This window comes from Rhineura floridana, chromosome 15 (assembly GCF_030035675.1).
Source record: "Rhineura floridana isolate rRhiFlo1 chromosome 15, rRhiFlo1.hap2, whole genome shotgun sequence".
NCBI lineage: Eukaryota > Metazoa > Chordata > Lepidosauria > Squamata > Rhineuridae > Rhineura > Rhineura floridana.
The window spans coordinates 14,946,894-14,965,700 of NC_084494.1; the positions used below are offsets into that span (position 1 = coordinate 14,946,894).

Here is an 18,807-nt window from a genome sequence, read left to right on the forward strand (position 1 = left end):
ACTCTAATATCCTCAAAACAGCCTGAATAAAGTAAGTTTTTGAGCCATCACAATAGCAGTGAGCTTAGCTTGAAAGAATGCACGCTGTGGACATAATCCTTGGAGAACTTCACCCTGCTATGACTCATGGAAGCTGGAGCAAGAACGTTAACTGGAACTGTTATTTAATAATGCATCCCAACCATGTGTTAGAAGCACAGAACTTCTTCCATTTCTATCAGTGCGGATTGTGCAGCAGAAATTTCTGAATGGATTATGCCCAGCTGAATGCTAAGTGCTAGGAGTTGCCCTGCTAAATGCTAAGAAGTTGGAATGGGCTATTTGAGAGGCTGCTCCTGTAGGCAAAGAATTTCCTTACATCTGGATGATTGGATTTATAGCTCTGCTGTTAAAAAGCCACTATTAACAACTATTAATAACTGCAGCTGTATTTTTGTGCTGTCGGAATCTGTAAGTAGCTGGCTGGAGAGCTAAATATAACCAAGGTCACAAGTCAAGAAAGAAAAGAAAATAAGAGTTAGAACGGATCCCAGTCCTCTCTTAGCGGCCCCTTTAATTTCACAAGAAATAACTAGCAGCCTCAGCCTCTCATATACAATGCCCCTCGAATAGACCATGGTGCTCACAAGAACTGGCTATAAAGCTCTGGGGATTCCCCCTCTTCCCCAGGACAGTCCTTCGCAGGGATTGGAACTGCAAGTGAAAATCCCTCAGTTCTTCACAGAGAGACAATGTGAAAAGAATGCAGAGGGAAATTCTAACTTGAGCCATGACTGGTCACTTGATAGGATATCTGTAGCTCCTGAGTTAAAGGAGAAAGACAATACTCCATCTTTGGCTTATGAAATTCTTCAAGCAGAGACTTCAAGACCAAAATCACCGGCTAGGGTATCTAATGTTGCAATGACTGAACCCTATGGGCCCCTATCCTCCTCCCCCATGGTACAGTTGGCGCGTCAAACCAGCGCCTCACTGTTTAAGTCTGCCAATTCTTTTCTGGAGACTACAAATCAACTTCAGCCATCTTTAATCTATGAGTGGCCTCTATCATGAGGGAAATTGACCTCATTAAGGTATATCTGGACAGAAGCAACAGTTTATTAACAACAATTGCTGAAATTACAATGAAAATTTTAGTCCAATTACCTGATGAGAATTTGGCAATCTAGTGAGGATAAGACTAAAGCAACTGTCACTGTGACAGCCTGTCCTAATGACGTCAGGCCACGTGCCCCTAAAGTCCTGGCAAAGGAATGTAAGGAAAACAACAACAGTAAAAACCCAGAAGTAAAGAAAAGCAAAAATATCAAAAATTCAAAGCCTCTAAAATATAAAAAAATGCAGTATGGCAAACTGTTCAGGCATCTTAATGAGAGCTCTGATGAAGTGCCCCCAAAAAAGACTAGCACCGATAGAAAGGAAGTGATTCAGAATCTGGATCAAATTAAAATGGATTCGTCAGACCTGTCCCCCCTTCCAACTGTGGACATTATTTCTGAAAATGGAACCTTAACCCCGCCCATTCCCCCAGTGGGGTTTGTGGTTAAGGCGAAGGAGTTTAAAGCTAAATTTTGGAATTTGATTCTTAATAACAAAACTCTGATTCTAACCAATCTCCCTAAACCTAGAAGTTTTAGCTCGCAGTTTCAATGCAAACTCCTCCTAACCAATTTTTTGAGGAACATCTCTATAAAAAACTTGTTGGTGGAGGACTTGGAACATGTAAATTATTTGCCCAACTTCGGTGCTACGTCCCAAGTAAAGGTATGTTTTAAGGAGGCTCAAATAGCCAAGAAATTGCTTGCGTGCAGAGGCGTCCTGAACTTTAACAACATTGGGGTTCACAGAGTTTTTGATAACGTGGCCCCACCTATGCCTCTGCTTCCTAACAGGAACGCCTACTTATCTCCTCCCAAGTCCAAGGTTAAATCTTCACTATGTGTCGTGGCCTTACCCGAGGAGAGGTCTGCATCTGTCCACAATGAGATAGAAGCCCCTATCAACGCGGAGTATGATCAAGTTGCAACTTTCGTTCCACATCTTTCAGAACCGCTGAATACAGTACTGGCAGATGAGTCATTTGTTGTGGAAGAAAATGATCTTTTTGAGTCTTTTGGGGCCCTACCTGTTCAAGCTCAAGAGAATATAATTTCGAGACTGGACTCCCTCAGATCTCGGCTCTTTACTTTATTCCAACCTACCAAAGACTCTAAGTTGGTTATCCAGGCGGAAATCAACCCCGTAGCTGATCAGCATCTTATATTGAACTTTCTGGGTTCTCCTGCCCATGATACAGTGAAGGGAAGTTTCTCTCTCGATCTTGAACAGTTCCAGGAGACTATAGGTTCCCCCACTAGGAGCCAGGACAAAATGAGAGTTTACGGTGGCCCTACTTCGCAAAGCCCTCCCATCATTTCTCCTAATGCCTCCAGTACACGGTTGAATACTTCAATCCAACTCAGATCTCTCCCAATTTCCATCGGCCATATTGATGGCACCCTTGCTTCCCTTGATAACGCGAATAATTCCACAATCTGACATAAAGTACCCCAGTCCGAGGATTTGCTACACATAGCAAAGGAGGCGATCTATGGGGTGAAGGAGGGAATCCAAGGGGTTGCCATTAATGTTGTTGAAGGCAGAGGGAGATACGAAGTTGGGAGACAGCCATGTTATCATGGGAGGGTAAAGTGTAACCGACTGTTGATAACCCCCAAGCTGTCTTCCCGTTCAAACAATCTGGATGCCTTTGGTGACAGTGCCCCTGGGTTAAAACTGCTGCTGGTGAATGCCAGGTTGGTGAATGGAAAATCGATGCTCATTCAGGATTTGATCCTCGATAAGCATGCTGACCTGGCCTGTGTCACGGAAACCTGGTTGGATGAACCTGGGGGGGTTAATCTCTCCCAGCTTTGTCCTCCTGGTTTCTCAGTACAACACCAGCCGAGACCTGGGGGATGGGGAGCTGGGGCCGCAGTGGTCTATCGTGATACTATCCCCCTGACCAGGTGTCCTCTCCCGCAGTTCTCAGGTTTCGAGTGTGTGTACCTGAAGTTAGGTGGCCTGGACAGAATAGGGATTCTGTTGGTGTACCGTCCACCCCGCTGCTCCACAGTCTCCCTACCTGAGCTAGCCGGGGTAGTCTCGGGGTTGGTATTGGAGTCCCCTCGGCTTGTGGTACTGGGTGACTTCAATATCCATGCTGAGACTGCTCTGTTGGGAGTGGCTCAGGACTTCATGGCCTCCATGACAACCATGGGTCTGTCCCAAGTAGTGTCTGGCCCCACTCATATTGCTGGTCACACCCTTGACCTTGTTTTCTGTGTTGGTCGGGATGACGGTGATCTGGGTGTGGAAGAACTTACGGTGGTTCCGTTGTCATGGACAGATCACTACCTGGTTGGGTTTAGACTCACTGGGACTCAGAGCCTCTGCAGGGGTGGGGGACCGATTAGAATGGTCCGTCCCAAAAGGCTGATGGATCCGGATGGCTTCCTGATGGCTCTTGGAGATTTCCCTGTTGCCTTGGCAGGCGATCCTGTCGAAGCCCTGGTTGATCTTTGGAATAAGGAAATGACCAGGGCGGTGGACACGATCGCTCCCGAGCGTCCCCTCTTTCGGAGTTGAACCAAACCAGCTCCATGGTTTTCCAAGGAGCTGGTGGTGATGAAATGTGTCAGACGGGGACTAGAGCGACGTTGGCGGAAAACTTGGAGCGAATCTGACCGATCGCGGGCTAGAGCCTACTTGAAGGCCTACTCCGAGGCAGTACAGGCTAAGAAGAAATCTTTCTTCTCAGCCTCCATTGCGTCTGCTGGGAACCGTCCAGCGGAACTGTTTCAAGTGGTTAGGGGGCTTTTAACTACTAGCCCCCGTGAAGGTAATTCTGACCACTCAGCAGTCCGCTGTCAAGAATTTGCACGGCACTTTGCGGACAAAGTCGCTCAGATTCGCTGTGATTTGGACGCTAAAATTGATACAGTCTCTGAGGATGTAACTTCGGTGCCTGTTTGTCCAATTAAAATGGATTCCTTTCAACTTGTTCTACCCGAGGATGTGGACAAGAGCCTTGGAGCAGCGCGCGCCACTACGTGTGTATTGGACCCTTGCCCTTCCTGGCTCATTAGAAGTACCAAAGGGGGACTGGTCGATTGGATCAGGGGAATAGTTAATGCCTCTTTACAACAAGGCAGAATTCCATCATGCTTAAAGGAGGCAGTTATAAGACCACTGCTGAAAAAGCCCTCCCTTGATCTCTCTTTATTGGGTAACTACCGGCCAGTCTCCAATATTCCATTTTTAAGCAAGATAATAGAACGTGTGGTGGTCGCCCAACTCCAGAGATTCCTGGATGATACGGATTATCTAGATCCATTTCAATCTGGTTTCAGACCTGGCTATGGGACAGAGACGGCTTTGGTCGCCTTGGTGGATGACCTACGCAGAGAACTGGATGGGGGGAGTGTGTCTCTGCTGGTTCTACTAGACCTCTCAGCGGCTTTCGATACCATCGATCATGGTATCCTTCTGGGCCGCCTTGCCGAGATGGGACTTGGGGGCACTGTTTTACAGTGGCTCCAATCCTTCCTGGAGGATCGAACCCAGAAGGTGGTACTGGGGGCTCCTGCTCGACCCCTTGGCCATTGTCCTATGGGGTCCCTCAGTGTTCTGTTTTGTCCCCCATATTATTTAACATCTACATGAAACTGCTGGAAGAGGTTGTCCGGGGTTTTGGTGTTCGGTGCCATCAGTATGCTGATGACACTCAACTCTATTTCTCTTTTCCACCTGAAGCCAAGGAAGCCGTACAGACCCTAAACCAGTGCCTGGCATCAGTGATGGACTGGATGAGGGTAAACAAGTTGAGATTAAATCCTGACAAAACAGAGGTACTCCTGGTCAGTCGGAGGGCAGATCAGGGAATAGGGGTTCAACCAGTACTGGATGGGGTCGCACTCCCCCTGAAGTCTCAGGTTCGCAGTTTGGGTGTACTCCTGGACTCAGTTTTGAATGTGGAGGCCCAGATTGCTGCAGTATCCAGGAGCGCATTTGCCCAATTAAAACTGGTGCGCCAGCTGCGCCCATTCCTGGACCTGCCTGATCTGACCAGGGTGATGCATGCCTTGGTTACATCCCGCTTAGACTATTGTAACGCGCTCTACGTGGGGCTGCCTTTGAAGACTGTTCGGAAACTTAAATTGGTACAAAGAGCTGCAGCCAGAGTACTAACTGGGGCTGGTTACAGGGACCATACAACTCCCCTGTTACAACAGCTCCACTGGCTGCCAATTTGTTTCCGGTCACAATTCAAAGTGCTGGTTTTGACCTACAAAGCCCTATACGGCTCAGGTCCAGACTATTTGACAGATCGTATCTCCCTACATGAACCTGCCCGGGACTTGAGATCTTTAGGTGAGGCCCTTCTTGTGCTCCCTACACCTTCGCAAGCATATTTGACGTGGACACGAGATAGGGCCTTTTCGGTGGTCGCCCCTAGGTTGTGGAACTCCCTCCCGAGTGAGGTACGATCAGCTCCCTCCTTGCCGTCTTTTCGGCGACAAGTAAAGACTGTTTTATTTCAGTGGGCATTTGGGACAGAGAACGACCAGGATTAATGTCTTATAGGCTTGGTGATCATATTATATGGTTTTATTATTTTAAATTGTTCGCTGTTTTAACCTATATCTTATAGTTTTTAATTTTCCCTTATAGTTTAATTCTTTTTTAATAATATATTCTGTATGTTTTAATGATGTTGTTTTTAGTTGTAAGCCGCTCTGAGTCCTATTGGAAAAGGGCAGGGTAAAAATAAAGTTTTTTTTTTAATTATTATTATTATTATTATTACGTTAGGCTTTTGGTGAGTTGGGAGGAAATGGTTTCCTCACTCTACCACTTCCCCTCCTCCTTGGCTGTCTTACACTAGTCCTAGTGCTTAAAACCCTCCCCATTTTCTAATCGTCATAAATGGTTGGGTCAAAGGGGATGCAGATGATCTTCAGTTTACCCAAGTCAGTAAACAGCTTGGGTTTCTTGGGTTCAAGAATTAGAAATGTTGTGGTCTGGAAAATGCATAGTGGAAAATAACTAGGCATTGAGGAAGGGCCGGAGCTCAGTGGTAGAGCCCGTGTTTTGTAAGTATGCAAAAGAACCCAGATTCGATCCCTGGCATCTCCAGGGAGTGCCAGGAAAGGTCCCTTGCTTGAAACTCTGAAGATCTGGAGCCATTCAGTATAAACAATACTCTGCTAGGTGGGCCAATGGTCTGATTCAATACAAGGCAGCTTCCAGTGTAGGAGATTTTCTGTGTGCATTTTATGGGGAAGGGCTGTAGCTCAGTGGTAAAACATATGCAGAAGGTCCCAAGTTCAATCCCCTTCACCTCCAAATAGACTCCTCTGTGAAACCCTGGAGAACTGCTGCTACTCAGTGTAGACAACAGCAAGTTAATGGTCTGACTTGATACGGCAGCTTGCTATGTTCCTATAGTCATCGCCTGTTTATTTATATACGTACTACGTTTTCCACAAATACATTGTGTTCAAAGCAGTTCACAGAAAATAAAGTGACAGCAGTCTAAATACAATTAACAGCAGCTTCTCCTCTTAAAGAGTATTTTAATTTGCTGTTCAAAGAGTGAAGGAGTATAAAGGAGGGCTGTCACTAGATGTTTGCTGTAGCAGAAAATCCAAATAGCAGTCTCCATACACGCGCACTAATTAACCCAGGGCACAAGCCACAGCGATGTTATCCTGCATGGTAGAACATTCAAACAGACTGTGCCCCATGTGTTAAATCAGCCTGTCTCCCTTAATGGTGTCACCTCACCTTGCGTCTTTGCAGAGCTCCTTCTAGAATAGGGGTTGGAGAATCTCAGGGCTTGGAGAGGGGGGGAAGGCAATGAATGTGATCCTCTAGGCCAGTTTTTCCCAACCATTGAGTCCCCGGATGTTGCTGGACTACCATTCCTGTCATTCCTTTTTTTTTTTTTTTTTTTTTTTTTCAATAATTTTTATTCAGATTTTCATAAAACATACAAGACAAAATCATAAAACATTCAAAGACAAAAAACAAAATCAAAAATAGTTAAACAAAAAGAAAAAAAGAAAAAAAAAAACAAAAATAAAAAATAAAGAGTAAAATATTGACTTCCCATTTCTCAAAGATCAAATCAGTTATAAGTCTATAATATATAACAATCCTGTCTCTTAAGTCATATTATAAAATCACTTTCCTCCAGTAGTTATCTTACTTAATCATCAAATCTCATAAACATTACTTTATTCTTTCCACAAAAAGTCAAAGAGAGGTTTCAATTCTTTAAGAAATATATCTATCAATTTTTTTTCCAGATAAGCATATCGATTAATCCATCTCATTACTAATTATGATAATCTTATTGTCATAACCATAGTCAAAATAAACATTTCAATTAATCCATCACATCAGAATCTGTTAGGTTCAATAATTTCAGTAGCCATTGTTCTATTATCTCTATTAGTTCCATTTTCCATCTTCCATCTTCAGTAGTCTTGTTAAGTCCAGTAATTTCAATATCCAATCTTCCATTATCAGTATTCCATAATAATCTTGCTGTCAAAGCCATAGTCATATAGTAAGAGTCTGATGGGGATTACCTCTATCCCAAATATTTTCTTGCCATCCATTCTGAATAGGTTGCTGAAATACTGCTGTAAAATCATATCTCTGTTCTTTTTTTCAAAATACACTGGGTCATCTCTTAAAAGTTTTTCCATTGTCACATGGCTGCAGTTAATTCCATAGATTTTCTCTATATTGGGCTCCATCACATCATTCCAGTCCAGAAGATTATCCATGCCATTGATAACTTTATCTCTAGAATCTTCATTCATTTCTTCAGAGATAACATTGAGTTCCAAACAATAGATTTTATTTCTAAAGTCCATAGACTCCAAATCTTGTTCCTGTTCCACGTTGGTTCCAATCTCCGGGATCTCCTCTCTCACAGGGACCCCTATTCCAGTCTCCAGGGTCACCTCTCTCACAGGGACCCCTGTTCCAATCTCCGGGGTCTCCTCTCTCACAGGGACCCCTTCCAGGGTCACCTCTCTCACAGGGACCCTTATATCTTTAATCTCCTGCTTCATTTTACTCAATTCAATTTTCATTATCTCAATCTCATCCATTATTTTCTGAAACATAGTTATTTCCAGATTTTCAGCCACTTTCTTAATTGCCATTTTAAAAGAAAAATATAGGAAAACCACTTCTTATTTCAGCAACAATTGGGTTAATACTCCAAACTTGGTGACATCACAGTATAAACAGAGCAGACAGCCTTATCTCTCCAATAGTTAAGTAAACAAAATGCAGTTCCCAGGATCGAAACAATTAATGGCAATCGTCAAGAAACAGATTCGTCAAAATAAAATAGACCAAAAAGAGAGTAGTCTCAAAACAGTATAATATTTTTCAAAATAAAAATCTGGAATAGAAATCCCTCTTCTGTGTATATCTTTAGAATGCAAATCCAGGACAGCTTTTTGCAACAAAAACAGAGATAAGCTATTAATTAGTGCGTAGCAGAGAGAAGTTATGGCTCCCCAGTGAGATGTCAAAAACTGATCAATCTGGCAAATCTCTTTTAAACAGCAACAATTTAAGTCAAGTAAAAGAAAAATATAGAAAGAAGGGTGCTTGCCTGTTAGTGCGTTCTCTCTTAGAAGATAAGGTGAACGTTCGCTTTATCAGATAGAGCTTGCTGTTAAAAATCCGTCCCACCTTCGTCGGCTGGACCTCGTCCCATAAATTAATGAGATCTGGTCGTCCCAACAAAAATAGGCTTTGAGGTTAATCTCTTCGTTTCTCCCTACCCGGGAGAAGTTTAATCAGTCAAAAAAAAAGAAAAAACTGACTGATATATCTGAATAAGCTTCTTTTGAGGCAGGAGCCCGTCTCAAAAGCAGGCACAGGCTAAGTCACCCTTCCCGGAAGTGCATTCCTGTCATTCCTGACCATTGGTCTTGCTGGCTGTGGCTGATGGCAGAGGGAGCCCAACAATATCTGGGTACCCAAAGGTTGGGAAAGGCTGCTCTAGGCCTTGCTGTCTAGCCCTTGGGACTGTCCTCTGGCTCTGCCCCTTCCCAGCTCTGATTTTTACTCCCTTGGAGTGTTTTTGCCTGGCTGGAATGTGTCCTTACACTCTGATCATGCCTCTTACTTGTCTGGATGGAGGATAGAGAGGGGTGTGCGAGTGTGTGCAGAAACTAGCCGACTGCGCCAAGGTGATATTTACATTAATTGCTCCGCCCACTTTTGCCTGTGGCCCTGCTCACCACTAGTATGTGGCCCCTGGAAAGTTGCCCAGAAGCAAATGTTGCCCTCTGACTGGAAAAACTGTTCCCAAACTGTGGTCAGTAGACCATCAATGGTCCACGAGCTTCGTTCAGGTGGTCAACGGCATGCCCATATTAAATATTCATTTTGATTTTTAATTGCATTTTATTACTTGTATTTATCGTACAATTTATTTATTGTATTTCATGGTATTACAGTTTGAATTCTTTGGAATGGAAATTGCAATACAATAAAATACAATATAAAAAATAAAAAAGCAATAAAATACAATTAAATATTGTACAGCATGTAGCACAGTGCATTACAATTGCTACAACAGGCAGAAAAATCATTCTCTGACAAAACAATCAGCAATTTTCAAGTGGTCCATGGGGGGGAAGTCTGGGAACTGCTGCTCTAGAATTTAAGGCACTCTGAGTACAGTACACTTCTTCCTCTGAGTGGTTAGACAACAGTATTGAAACAGACACGGCTGGGATTTCTGACTTGATGCCCTCACAATTACTTCTGCTTACAAGCATCTTGATATGCTTTAGTTACTCTTTTTTTCACCTCTGTGGCTTTAGGCTGTCGTGTTTTATTGCCATGTAGGAATTGTCACCATACCATGAGCACTGGAACCAAGGGATCCAAAGAGGTCAAAGATGTGCCCAGACTGCTGCACCTTTTGCATTTGCAGTGTGAGCATAGCCTTAATTTGGATTTGGAAGTGCTCCCTGGCACGTTTTAGAATGATATGTGATATGTGACCATAACCTTCAAGGTTCATGCACTGGGTTGGTTACATGAGTCCATGCTGTTAGAGGAGCATAAATAGAACTCCATGGTTCACTAACCAGCACTGAGTCAAACGCAGGTCTGCGAGGTACTTGTGGACAACTCCCTGACCATTTCTGGGGAGTCGGGTGTGATTTTCATGACAGGGCTGCTCCTTGACTCACAGACTAGGTGTGAATTATTTAGGTAGGCTTCCTTAAAAAGAAAAAAGACTTTCATACTTCTCTTCTTGCAAAATAAAGGCTGATTCCTGTGAGCCAGGATTGGCCCCAGCCATGCAGGGAGCCAGTGCATACTCTAAGGCTGTGAGCACACTAGTCGTCTATCGCAAAGCATTTCCATTGGCCACACCTGGAGGGAGATTGTGTTGATCTGCCAATCAGTTGTGAAATCTCTTTGAACTTAAAAAAACGCACTCAAGCTGATCCCGCCAGGTTTTACAGTAAAAAGGGGCAGGGTTTGACTAGCATTGTGTGCCCCTGTTTTCAGAAAAGAGAGGTGGAGATGCACTGGAACTGGAACAACAGTAAGCTTGTCTCTACCCTAAGAGTCTTAACTAGCCAACAGAAGAATGTAAGAACCCTGCTGGATTTGACCAAGAGGGAGAAAAGGGAAGCAGGGCCACTCCGCTGGCTTTGCTGAGACATCAGCATTCCTTGGATCCTTCTCTCCTAGTCCAAACACAGCTAATGTGGTGGCTTCCAGATTGTAATGGACTCCAACTCCCGTCATCCCTAACTATTACCATGCTGGCTGGGGCTGATGAGAGTTGTAGTCCAACAACATATAGTGGGCCCCATGTTGGCTGCCTCTGAGCTAATTGTTATAAGAACTTTGCAACTAAAAAATAGTGCATGAGTTTGCTTGCTCCCCTCCCTGCTTGCTTCCTTTCCTCCCTGCTTCCAATTCCTTTTTCTTTTGTATTGTGTCTTTTATTGTAAGCCTAAGGCAGAGGCTGTTTTATTATTGACCTTTGTAAGCCACTCTCTGGGACTTTTTCACCTGAAGAGCAGAGTAAAAACGTTTCAAATAGATTATAATAAATAATAATACTCTAGCAGCCTGTTTCCTCTGGAAAGGGGTTCCCTTCGGATGTTATTGAACTAGAACTCCCATCAGCCCCAGCAAACACAGCCAATGGCCAGGGATGATGGGAGTTATAGTTCAGCAAAATCTGGGAGGGCCAAAGGTTCCCCATCCTTGCTCTAGCACAGGAGTAGGGAATCTGTGGCCCTCCAGATATTGCTGGATTACATCTCCCATCACCCTGGTCCATACTGGCTGGGGATGATGGGGGTTGGGAGTCCAGTATAATCTGGAGACCCACATGCTACCAACCCCCTCTCTAGAAATTCGTAAGCAGGGGAGCTTCCCAATAGATCTCCAGCATCTGTTATGCACAGACATGCCATTTAAATATCATAACTAGTATTGTTGATAGACGTTTCCTTTATGGATCAGGGCCAAGCTGCACAGGGCAGTGATATTTTTTTCAGAGAGTTTTTCCAGAAGGTTTTTGTGGTGCTGTTGTTTTTAGCAAAATACAGCTGTGAAGTTTACAGTCCTTTTAAAGGACATGTTTGCGAGGGATTTTGTAACTCTTTTCTCCTGGAATGTCCCATTTGGGTCTTCCAAGGAGATTGCTGCCTTGGCAATTTCAGAAGTTAAATGACTGTGTGAAGAAGCTTTTGTTTGCTCATTCTGAACCTACCACCAATCAATATTATTGGGTGACCCCAGGTTCTATATTAGGAGAGAGGGAGAAAAAGCTTTATCCACCTTCTCTGCGCCACCCATCATTTTGTCTCTCATCATGTCCCTCTGTTGCTGTTTTTTGTCTTTCCTAAATGCAAAAGCCTCTAACACTTTTAAGAGAGGTGAATAACTTGCTTCTCACAAAATTCGTTGTGAGCTGAAATTCGGTGCAAAAGAGCAGCCAGACGATCACTTCGTTGCACAGTTAGTTGGTTCCAGTGTTCACTGAACTTGCTGCACAGCCAGGCCAGATCATTTGATTCTTGCAATTTCCTTGCAAGACAAACACAACCTTAAAAGAAAAATACCATGAAATCCCACATCACAATAATTGTGTCAGGTAAACCTGGATAATAATAGATAATTTGGTTATTCTGATTATTATTAATGGAAATAATAATTAATGGGAAAATTATTATTAATAATAATTAACTGAAATAATTTGGTTAATAATACTTTGATAAGTTGGATAATGGTAGATAATTTCTCACAGTTCCCTTGCAAGACAAACACAGCCTTAAAAGAAAGATAACCTGAACCCCAATAATTGTGCCAGGCAGGCAGGAGAATCACAAAGAGCCATGAGGGATTGGAAAGCTTGTTTGATATGAGTCTGTGCAGGGGATGTGTGCTTAGAGACAGTGTGGTATAGTGGTTAGACTGGGACCTGGGAGACCAGGGTTCAAATCCATGCTCAACCATGAAGCTACTGGGTGACCTTGGACCAGTCACTTGTCTCTCAGCCTAACCCATCTCACAGGGTGGTTGTGAGCATACAATGGAGAGGGAGGACAACCATGTTTGTATGTTACCTTGAGCTCCTTGATGGACAGGTTCTCACCTGTAATAAATAAGCTTAGATCAACGTGCAGCTCATTGCAAACCTGGGATGTAGGAGACCCAAGTTCCAAGCTGGGAGGGTGGCAACAAGGGAGAGGGCCTTCTCAGTGGTGGTCCCCAAATTATGGAATTATCTTTACGACAAGGTGCGCCTGGCGCCATCATTGTTATCTTTTCGGCGCCAGGTCAAGACTTTCCTCTTCTCCCAGACATTTTAGCATGTGTTTTTAAATTGTTTTAAATGTTTTAAATTGTGTTTTAAATTGTTTTTAAAAGATGTGTTTTAAATTTGTATATTTGTTTTTAATGTTTTTAGTTACTGTAAACCACCCAGAGAGCTTTGGCTATGGGGCGGTATATAAATACAATAAATAAATAAATCCCTACTCAGCCTTGAAGCTCGGGAGGGGGGGCGGGGGGCGGTGTCTACCACTGAGATGTGGCCCCTCCCTAGGTTGTCCTTTGTCTTGCCAGCTCACATTAATCTCTTCTTTTCTGTGTGTTATGGCAGATGCTTTCTTTCTTTCTTTCTTTCTTTCTTTCTTTCTTTCTTTCTTTCTTTCTTTCTCAGTGCAATTCTAAATGCACAGAAGCCCCTCCTGAGTTCCGTGTATGCCAAGGAAGTTTGCTAACAGTCCTAGTTCTTACCTTACCTGCTGCTAGAAAAGGGCCCTCGTTGCCTTTAAGTCCCACTGTGCTAATATGGTTTATCCTCAGGGTAACTCAGCCCCTCTATATCTTGCCAGCTTCTAGGGCAAAACAGATATAAAGTGGATATGAATCGCCCAACTTGACAAACAAAACAAAACTTTAAAATGGCATGGGAGAGGGGAGCTTTGACTTTGATTGGATCAGTGATATTGGGAGACAGGCTTTGACTTTTTCCGTCTTTCGCCACTTTCCAGACACTTGCTGCTGCTGCGGCCACCACAGTTTCAACCCTACTCCAGGTGCAATGAATGTGTGGGAATCTCTGGGTTGTTTTACTCAGAGTAGACTGATTGAAATTAGTGGGCCTAACTTAGTCATGTTCATTAATGTCAGTGGGTCTACTCTGAGCAGGATTAGCATTGGTTAAAAGCTTCTGTCTTATCTTTAGAAAAGGAGGATGCTGCTGTTCCAGCCAAGGTGTATTTTCCTCCGGGCTGGGCAAATTTAGAACAGACAGTGGTTAAACAGCCTCTCCTTCACAGCACTGCTAGCCCAGTCAAAATTGGAGACCCCTCGCCCGCCCCCTTTACAATTAAAAACAACCAAGCTGGGTGATCTGATCACTGATCTTCTACATCTCTGTTTTGACCCTCAGCTGACTTCCTGCATCCAATGAAGCAGGTTCCTGCCTCCCAAGGTGTGTCTCAAAGAAACCAGGTAGTTTCATAGGCGCTAAGGCAGATTCTGTCTTCTCTAAGGTCATGCTATTAGAACTTAAATTGAATTATTCAGGCTGCAGTCCCATTCCCATTTACCCTGAGTAAGCACCATTGAATTCAATAGGACTTACTTTTGAGTAGACAACAGTTAGGCTTGCATGGTAGCTCATATGTTCAGACATCTTTCTTGTTTCCCAAACAGGAGACAGCACTGAAATCTTTGGGAAATGAAGGTCTTTTTCTGTTCTCATCTTTGGATACTAACAATGACCTATATATCAGTCCTGAGGAGTTCAAACCCATTGCAGAGAAGCTAACCGGTAAGCATTTAATTTCTTGATTATACAAATGTCTAAGAAATTATCCTCTTACTATTTTTCTTAACACGGCTGTCAGGCTAGTTCTTACTAGACACGCCTGGTGCCATCATGATCTCTTGGTAGGCACCAGGCAAAAATGTTTCTTTTCCTCCAGGCTTTTGGCCCTTAATTTGGAGTAGGTATACTTGTGGCCTTTTTCTTAGAGGGGTGGGTTGTGTTAGGCTTGCCTTATATATTATAGATGTGTTTTGTTTTGTTCTGGTTTTCATCCTTAGTTTTAATGTGTGTATCATTTTGTAAGTCACTAAGTTTTTATGAAAAATGCAACTAATGAATGCAACGAATAGTAATTATTCCCCATTTTGTACTGGCTAGAGCTGATGGAAGCTGTAGTCCAAAACAACTAGAGGGCACAAGATTGTCCAAGGCTGTTTCAGACTCACACTGTCTCATTCTGTTGTTATCATTGGTTCCCTGGGCACAGGTTCCCTGTTATCATTGGTTCCTAGATCTATCTGTGCTGATGAAATTGAGTATGAAATCAAGCTACACTGGGGAACTGTGAACCTTCCAGACATGGTTCCAGCAGCAAAGCAGCCGTAAAGATCTAGTGAAAATGCACCGTCAGTGTAATGTGTGGGTAAAAGGCTATTTTTAACAATATTTTATTTAAAACATTGTTATGACTACGTGGTCCCCAAGACAGCTTGCAACCTGTCATTTGCAACAATACTGTCATAAAAAGGCAAAACAATTAATATGTAAGATAGAGCAAACCCCCAGGTGCGCCAGCCTAAAACATTGCACAGCGGGAGACCGCATTAAACAGAATTGCTCATTAATCTAATATCATTAAAAGCCTAGGCAAAAAGACCAGGTTTTACTGCCAGCAAAGTAGGTGCCTTTTCAAGATCAGCTTAAAAAGGAACCTTGCATCTGTTAGGATCCCATCTGATCCAGGCCCCAGGGAGATCTCTTGTGAGGAAGAGGGTTAAGATTCCACAGAGAACCCTCAGAACTGAGGACCTGGAGGAATTCATAGTAGTCTCAAGGAAGAGTGAACTGCCTAATCTCATGGATGTTTTATTGTTATGGTTGTCATCCTTGTCATCATCATCATCATCCCTTTCCTGCCAGAAGGAGCCCAGGGCACCAAACAACAAGTGACAAAGCACTAAAAAAAACCTTTTAAAACATGATAACAACAACAGATCTTTTTAAAAAAATTAAAGACAAAACGTATTTAAAACATCTTTAATAATGTCTTTAACAAATCTTTAAAAACATATTTAGACCAATTCTAGTACAGTAGGGCTCCGCTTTACAGCGTTCCGCTTTAAGGCGTTCCGCTGATACGGCGGCTTTCGTTTTCCATTTTAAAGGGTTTTTCCCCCTTTTGCGGCGTTTTCGCGCGATGCAGCCCATTAAAGTCAATGGTGTTCCGCTTTACGGCGTTTTCCGCTTTACGGTGGGGGTCCAGAACGGAACCTGCCGTATAAGCGGGGCCCTACTGTACAGATGTATACTGAGATAAGGTCTGGATATCTTGGATCACCCCAATAACCTCTTCCGACCACATCCTGAGCCCTGCCTTGATCCTTAATTTCCTCCCTCATTGCTCTTTGGTCTCAAGTACTTGTACTTGTAGGAGTGCCCTTTAGGGGCCAGAAGGCTCTGTCATGGGGGGGTACAACTAGCTGTTTTGAACTGCCCTTCTAAAAGGGCCAACGGCCTAGGTCTAGTGTAACCTTCGCCAATCTGGAGCCTGGTCCAGCTCTTTTGGACTACAACTCCCATCAGCCCTAGCCCAGCATGGTCCCATCAGCTGTGCTGACTGGGGCTGGTGGGGTTGTAGCCCAAATCAGCTGGATCAAGGACCAGATTGGCAAAGGCTAGTTTAGTGACTTCCTCTTGGGAGGAAATTCCACAAAACTGGCCCCCTCTTCAGAAGTTCCAGTTTCTAGCAGAGGATGTCCTCATCGCTAATAGCAGTGACACCCCAAAAGGGCCTCTAAATCTGAACTAGGTTCAAGGGTGGTTCATATGAGAGAAGGCATTCCCATCCAATAACCCCATACCAAGGCCGTTGAGGGCTTTAAGACCAATGCTAGACTTTTGAATTTAACTGGCCAATTGACCAGCTCTTGTAAGATCTGCATATTGTGCTTCTTGGGGACAACTATGGACAGGAGTAATGCCGCTACATTTTGAACTGGCTGGCATTTCCAGACCGTCTTCAAGGATACCACCCCCATTCTCTATAGAGTGTTTTACAGTAGTCAAGCCAAGAAGTTTCCAGGACATGAATTCAGAGTTAATTTCTTTGCTGTTCATAAAAGAGTACAGTGGCATACCATTCAAAGCTAATAAAAAGCACTCTTTGCTGCATCGGATGCCTGGGAGCGAAGCTGAGTTCAGATGTGGCCCCAAGTTACAAACCTTATCATTCTTGTGACCTCATCCAGATCCATAACTTCCTGGGTCTCATACAGGGCTCTCCCCCAAAGTAGCTCCATCTTAATTGGATGGAGTTTCAACTTATTCACTCTCAACCATTTCAGTCACTGACTTGAGACAGGCAGTCGGAGGACCCCACTGCCAAACCTGGATCTTTTTCTTTTTTTAAAATCAGAATGTGTGTTTCCATTGTTTTCAACAGTACAATTACAAAAACTGACAGAGGGCAAAGGGAAACAATTGTCTGCATATGTGTGCTGCGGGGAGGAATTTTGGGAGGGGGAGGGCAAATCTTCCAGTCCTCTAGTGCAGTTGGGATTCAGCATAAGGTTAATGTGACAGAAAGAAGCAGCAGAGTTGAGCATCATTGGCAAGTGTTTTCCGGTTTTAAGTCCTCTCCAGGCTGGTGTTCGTGTGTAACCACCCCAATGCCAATATGAGCACAAATCGTCATGAATGGACAATAAAAAGGACATCTGGGGCAGGCCCTAAGAAAGGAAATGTGGGGCTATTTCCAATGGTACCTATGGAGGAGTTGCAGTTGATGCTGGCCTGCACACACTGGCACATGCAGCCTGACTGGATGTCAACATGGGTGGGCTGGGAGTGACAATGCACAGCAAAGGCTGGCTGTGCAGTTCCCTCTCACCTCCCCAAGCAGTACCTAAGGGGGGAGCCTGGGGTTGAGAGAGGAGCAGCCACAGTAGTGTCATGCCCAAGGACTGGAATCATACTTACCTCTACTGCAGGAGTTGGGAACCTTTTTGCCCCCATGGGCCAGATCCTTATAAGGATCTGCCTCACGGGCCAGATTAGACGGGCGGATGGGGCTGACCACCTGTCAATCACCAGACGTCATAAAAGAGATCAGAAAATTTGGTGCTTTGAAGTCCTGAAGTCAGGACTTCAAAAGAACCTTCTAAGCAGCAAGGCACTGCTAAAAGAAAGGGTTCCCCCCTCCATTTCAGCAGCTGTTTCAGTGTAAACCCTCTTGGGACTTCAACGCACAGCTAAACTTAGCAGGTTCAGGTGTCAAGAGAGTTCCCTGCAGGGAACTTTCTCTTGCACCCAGATCAAGCTGGATTAAACTCCCCTCACATCAGCTGATGTGTAGGGAGTTCAGTCCTGCTTAGCGCTGAGTTCACTCAGCCCTCTCGCACACCTGAGTCAAGGAGGATTGACCTCCCCACATACCAGCTGATGCGCGCAAGTGCAAATCCTGCTTTGCGCAAAGCTTCAGAAGCTCACAACAACCAGCTGGTTCTTGGGCGCTTTGGAAGCTGTGCAGGGGCCAAATGGGGAAGCCTCCCCACCCCCTGCTTTACCACAACACAGAAGACATTCCTAAGGGACCCTTAGGGCAGGGGGAACCAATCTGGGTCAGATAATCCAGTGACAAACCAGAGAGCAGCAACCAAGATGAGAGCTACAGGTAGTGGGAATCATTTGGAGTGGAGGGGGGAGCACTGGGAGATGACGGGTCTGTATACGGATGATTACGAGAACCCAAAGATGAGCAGAGAGACTTGCCAAGCCTCCTCAGGGGTAAGAAGTAAGATTGGGGCTCTGAGGGTACTCTGAGGTTGTGTCAGCCCTTTGTGCCCAAAAGGCTCACCTTTACTGTTTAAATGTACTGTCCAAAGCGATGGTTCTTACCCTTTTTTGTGTCATGGACCCCTTTGAGAATCTGATGAAAGCCATAGAAGCCCATCCATGAATAAACACATTTTATTTTATTGCATTGTAAATTGGGTTTTTTTGTGCTTAGTTCCCAGTCCCCCTGAAGCCCATCCATGCACTTCCTAGGGGCCCATAGACTACAGGTTAAGAACCTCTAGTCTAAAGTTAGGTTTAGGCACATAGTTTTATGTTGGCTAGGCGGCATGGTTGGGTAGCTTCCAACAGCTCTGCAGTGCCCCTTTGCCATTGCTTTTATCCATTGGTGCTAC

The 18,807-nt window shown here is 44.2% G+C and overlaps 1 protein-coding gene across 2 annotated transcripts in view; it reads left to right on the forward strand.

Annotated features, from left to right (window-relative positions):
- SELENON (selenoprotein N) overlaps window positions 1–18,807 on the forward strand; it is a 55,235-nt gene that overhangs the window by 6,030 nt on the left and 30,398 nt on the right. The window contains exons 2-3 of one of the 2 annotated variants that reach the window (XM_061597586.1): window positions 14,018–14,079; window positions 14,284–14,401. In XM_061597586.1, the coding sequence (XP_061453570.1) occupies window positions 14,035–14,079; window positions 14,284–14,401 (163 nt within the window). In that variant the 5' untranslated portion in view covers window positions 14,018–14,034. The remainder of the gene's footprint in view (window positions 1–14,017; window positions 14,080–14,283; window positions 14,402–18,807) is intronic. The other variant, XM_061597585.1, reaches the window with a different exon arrangement.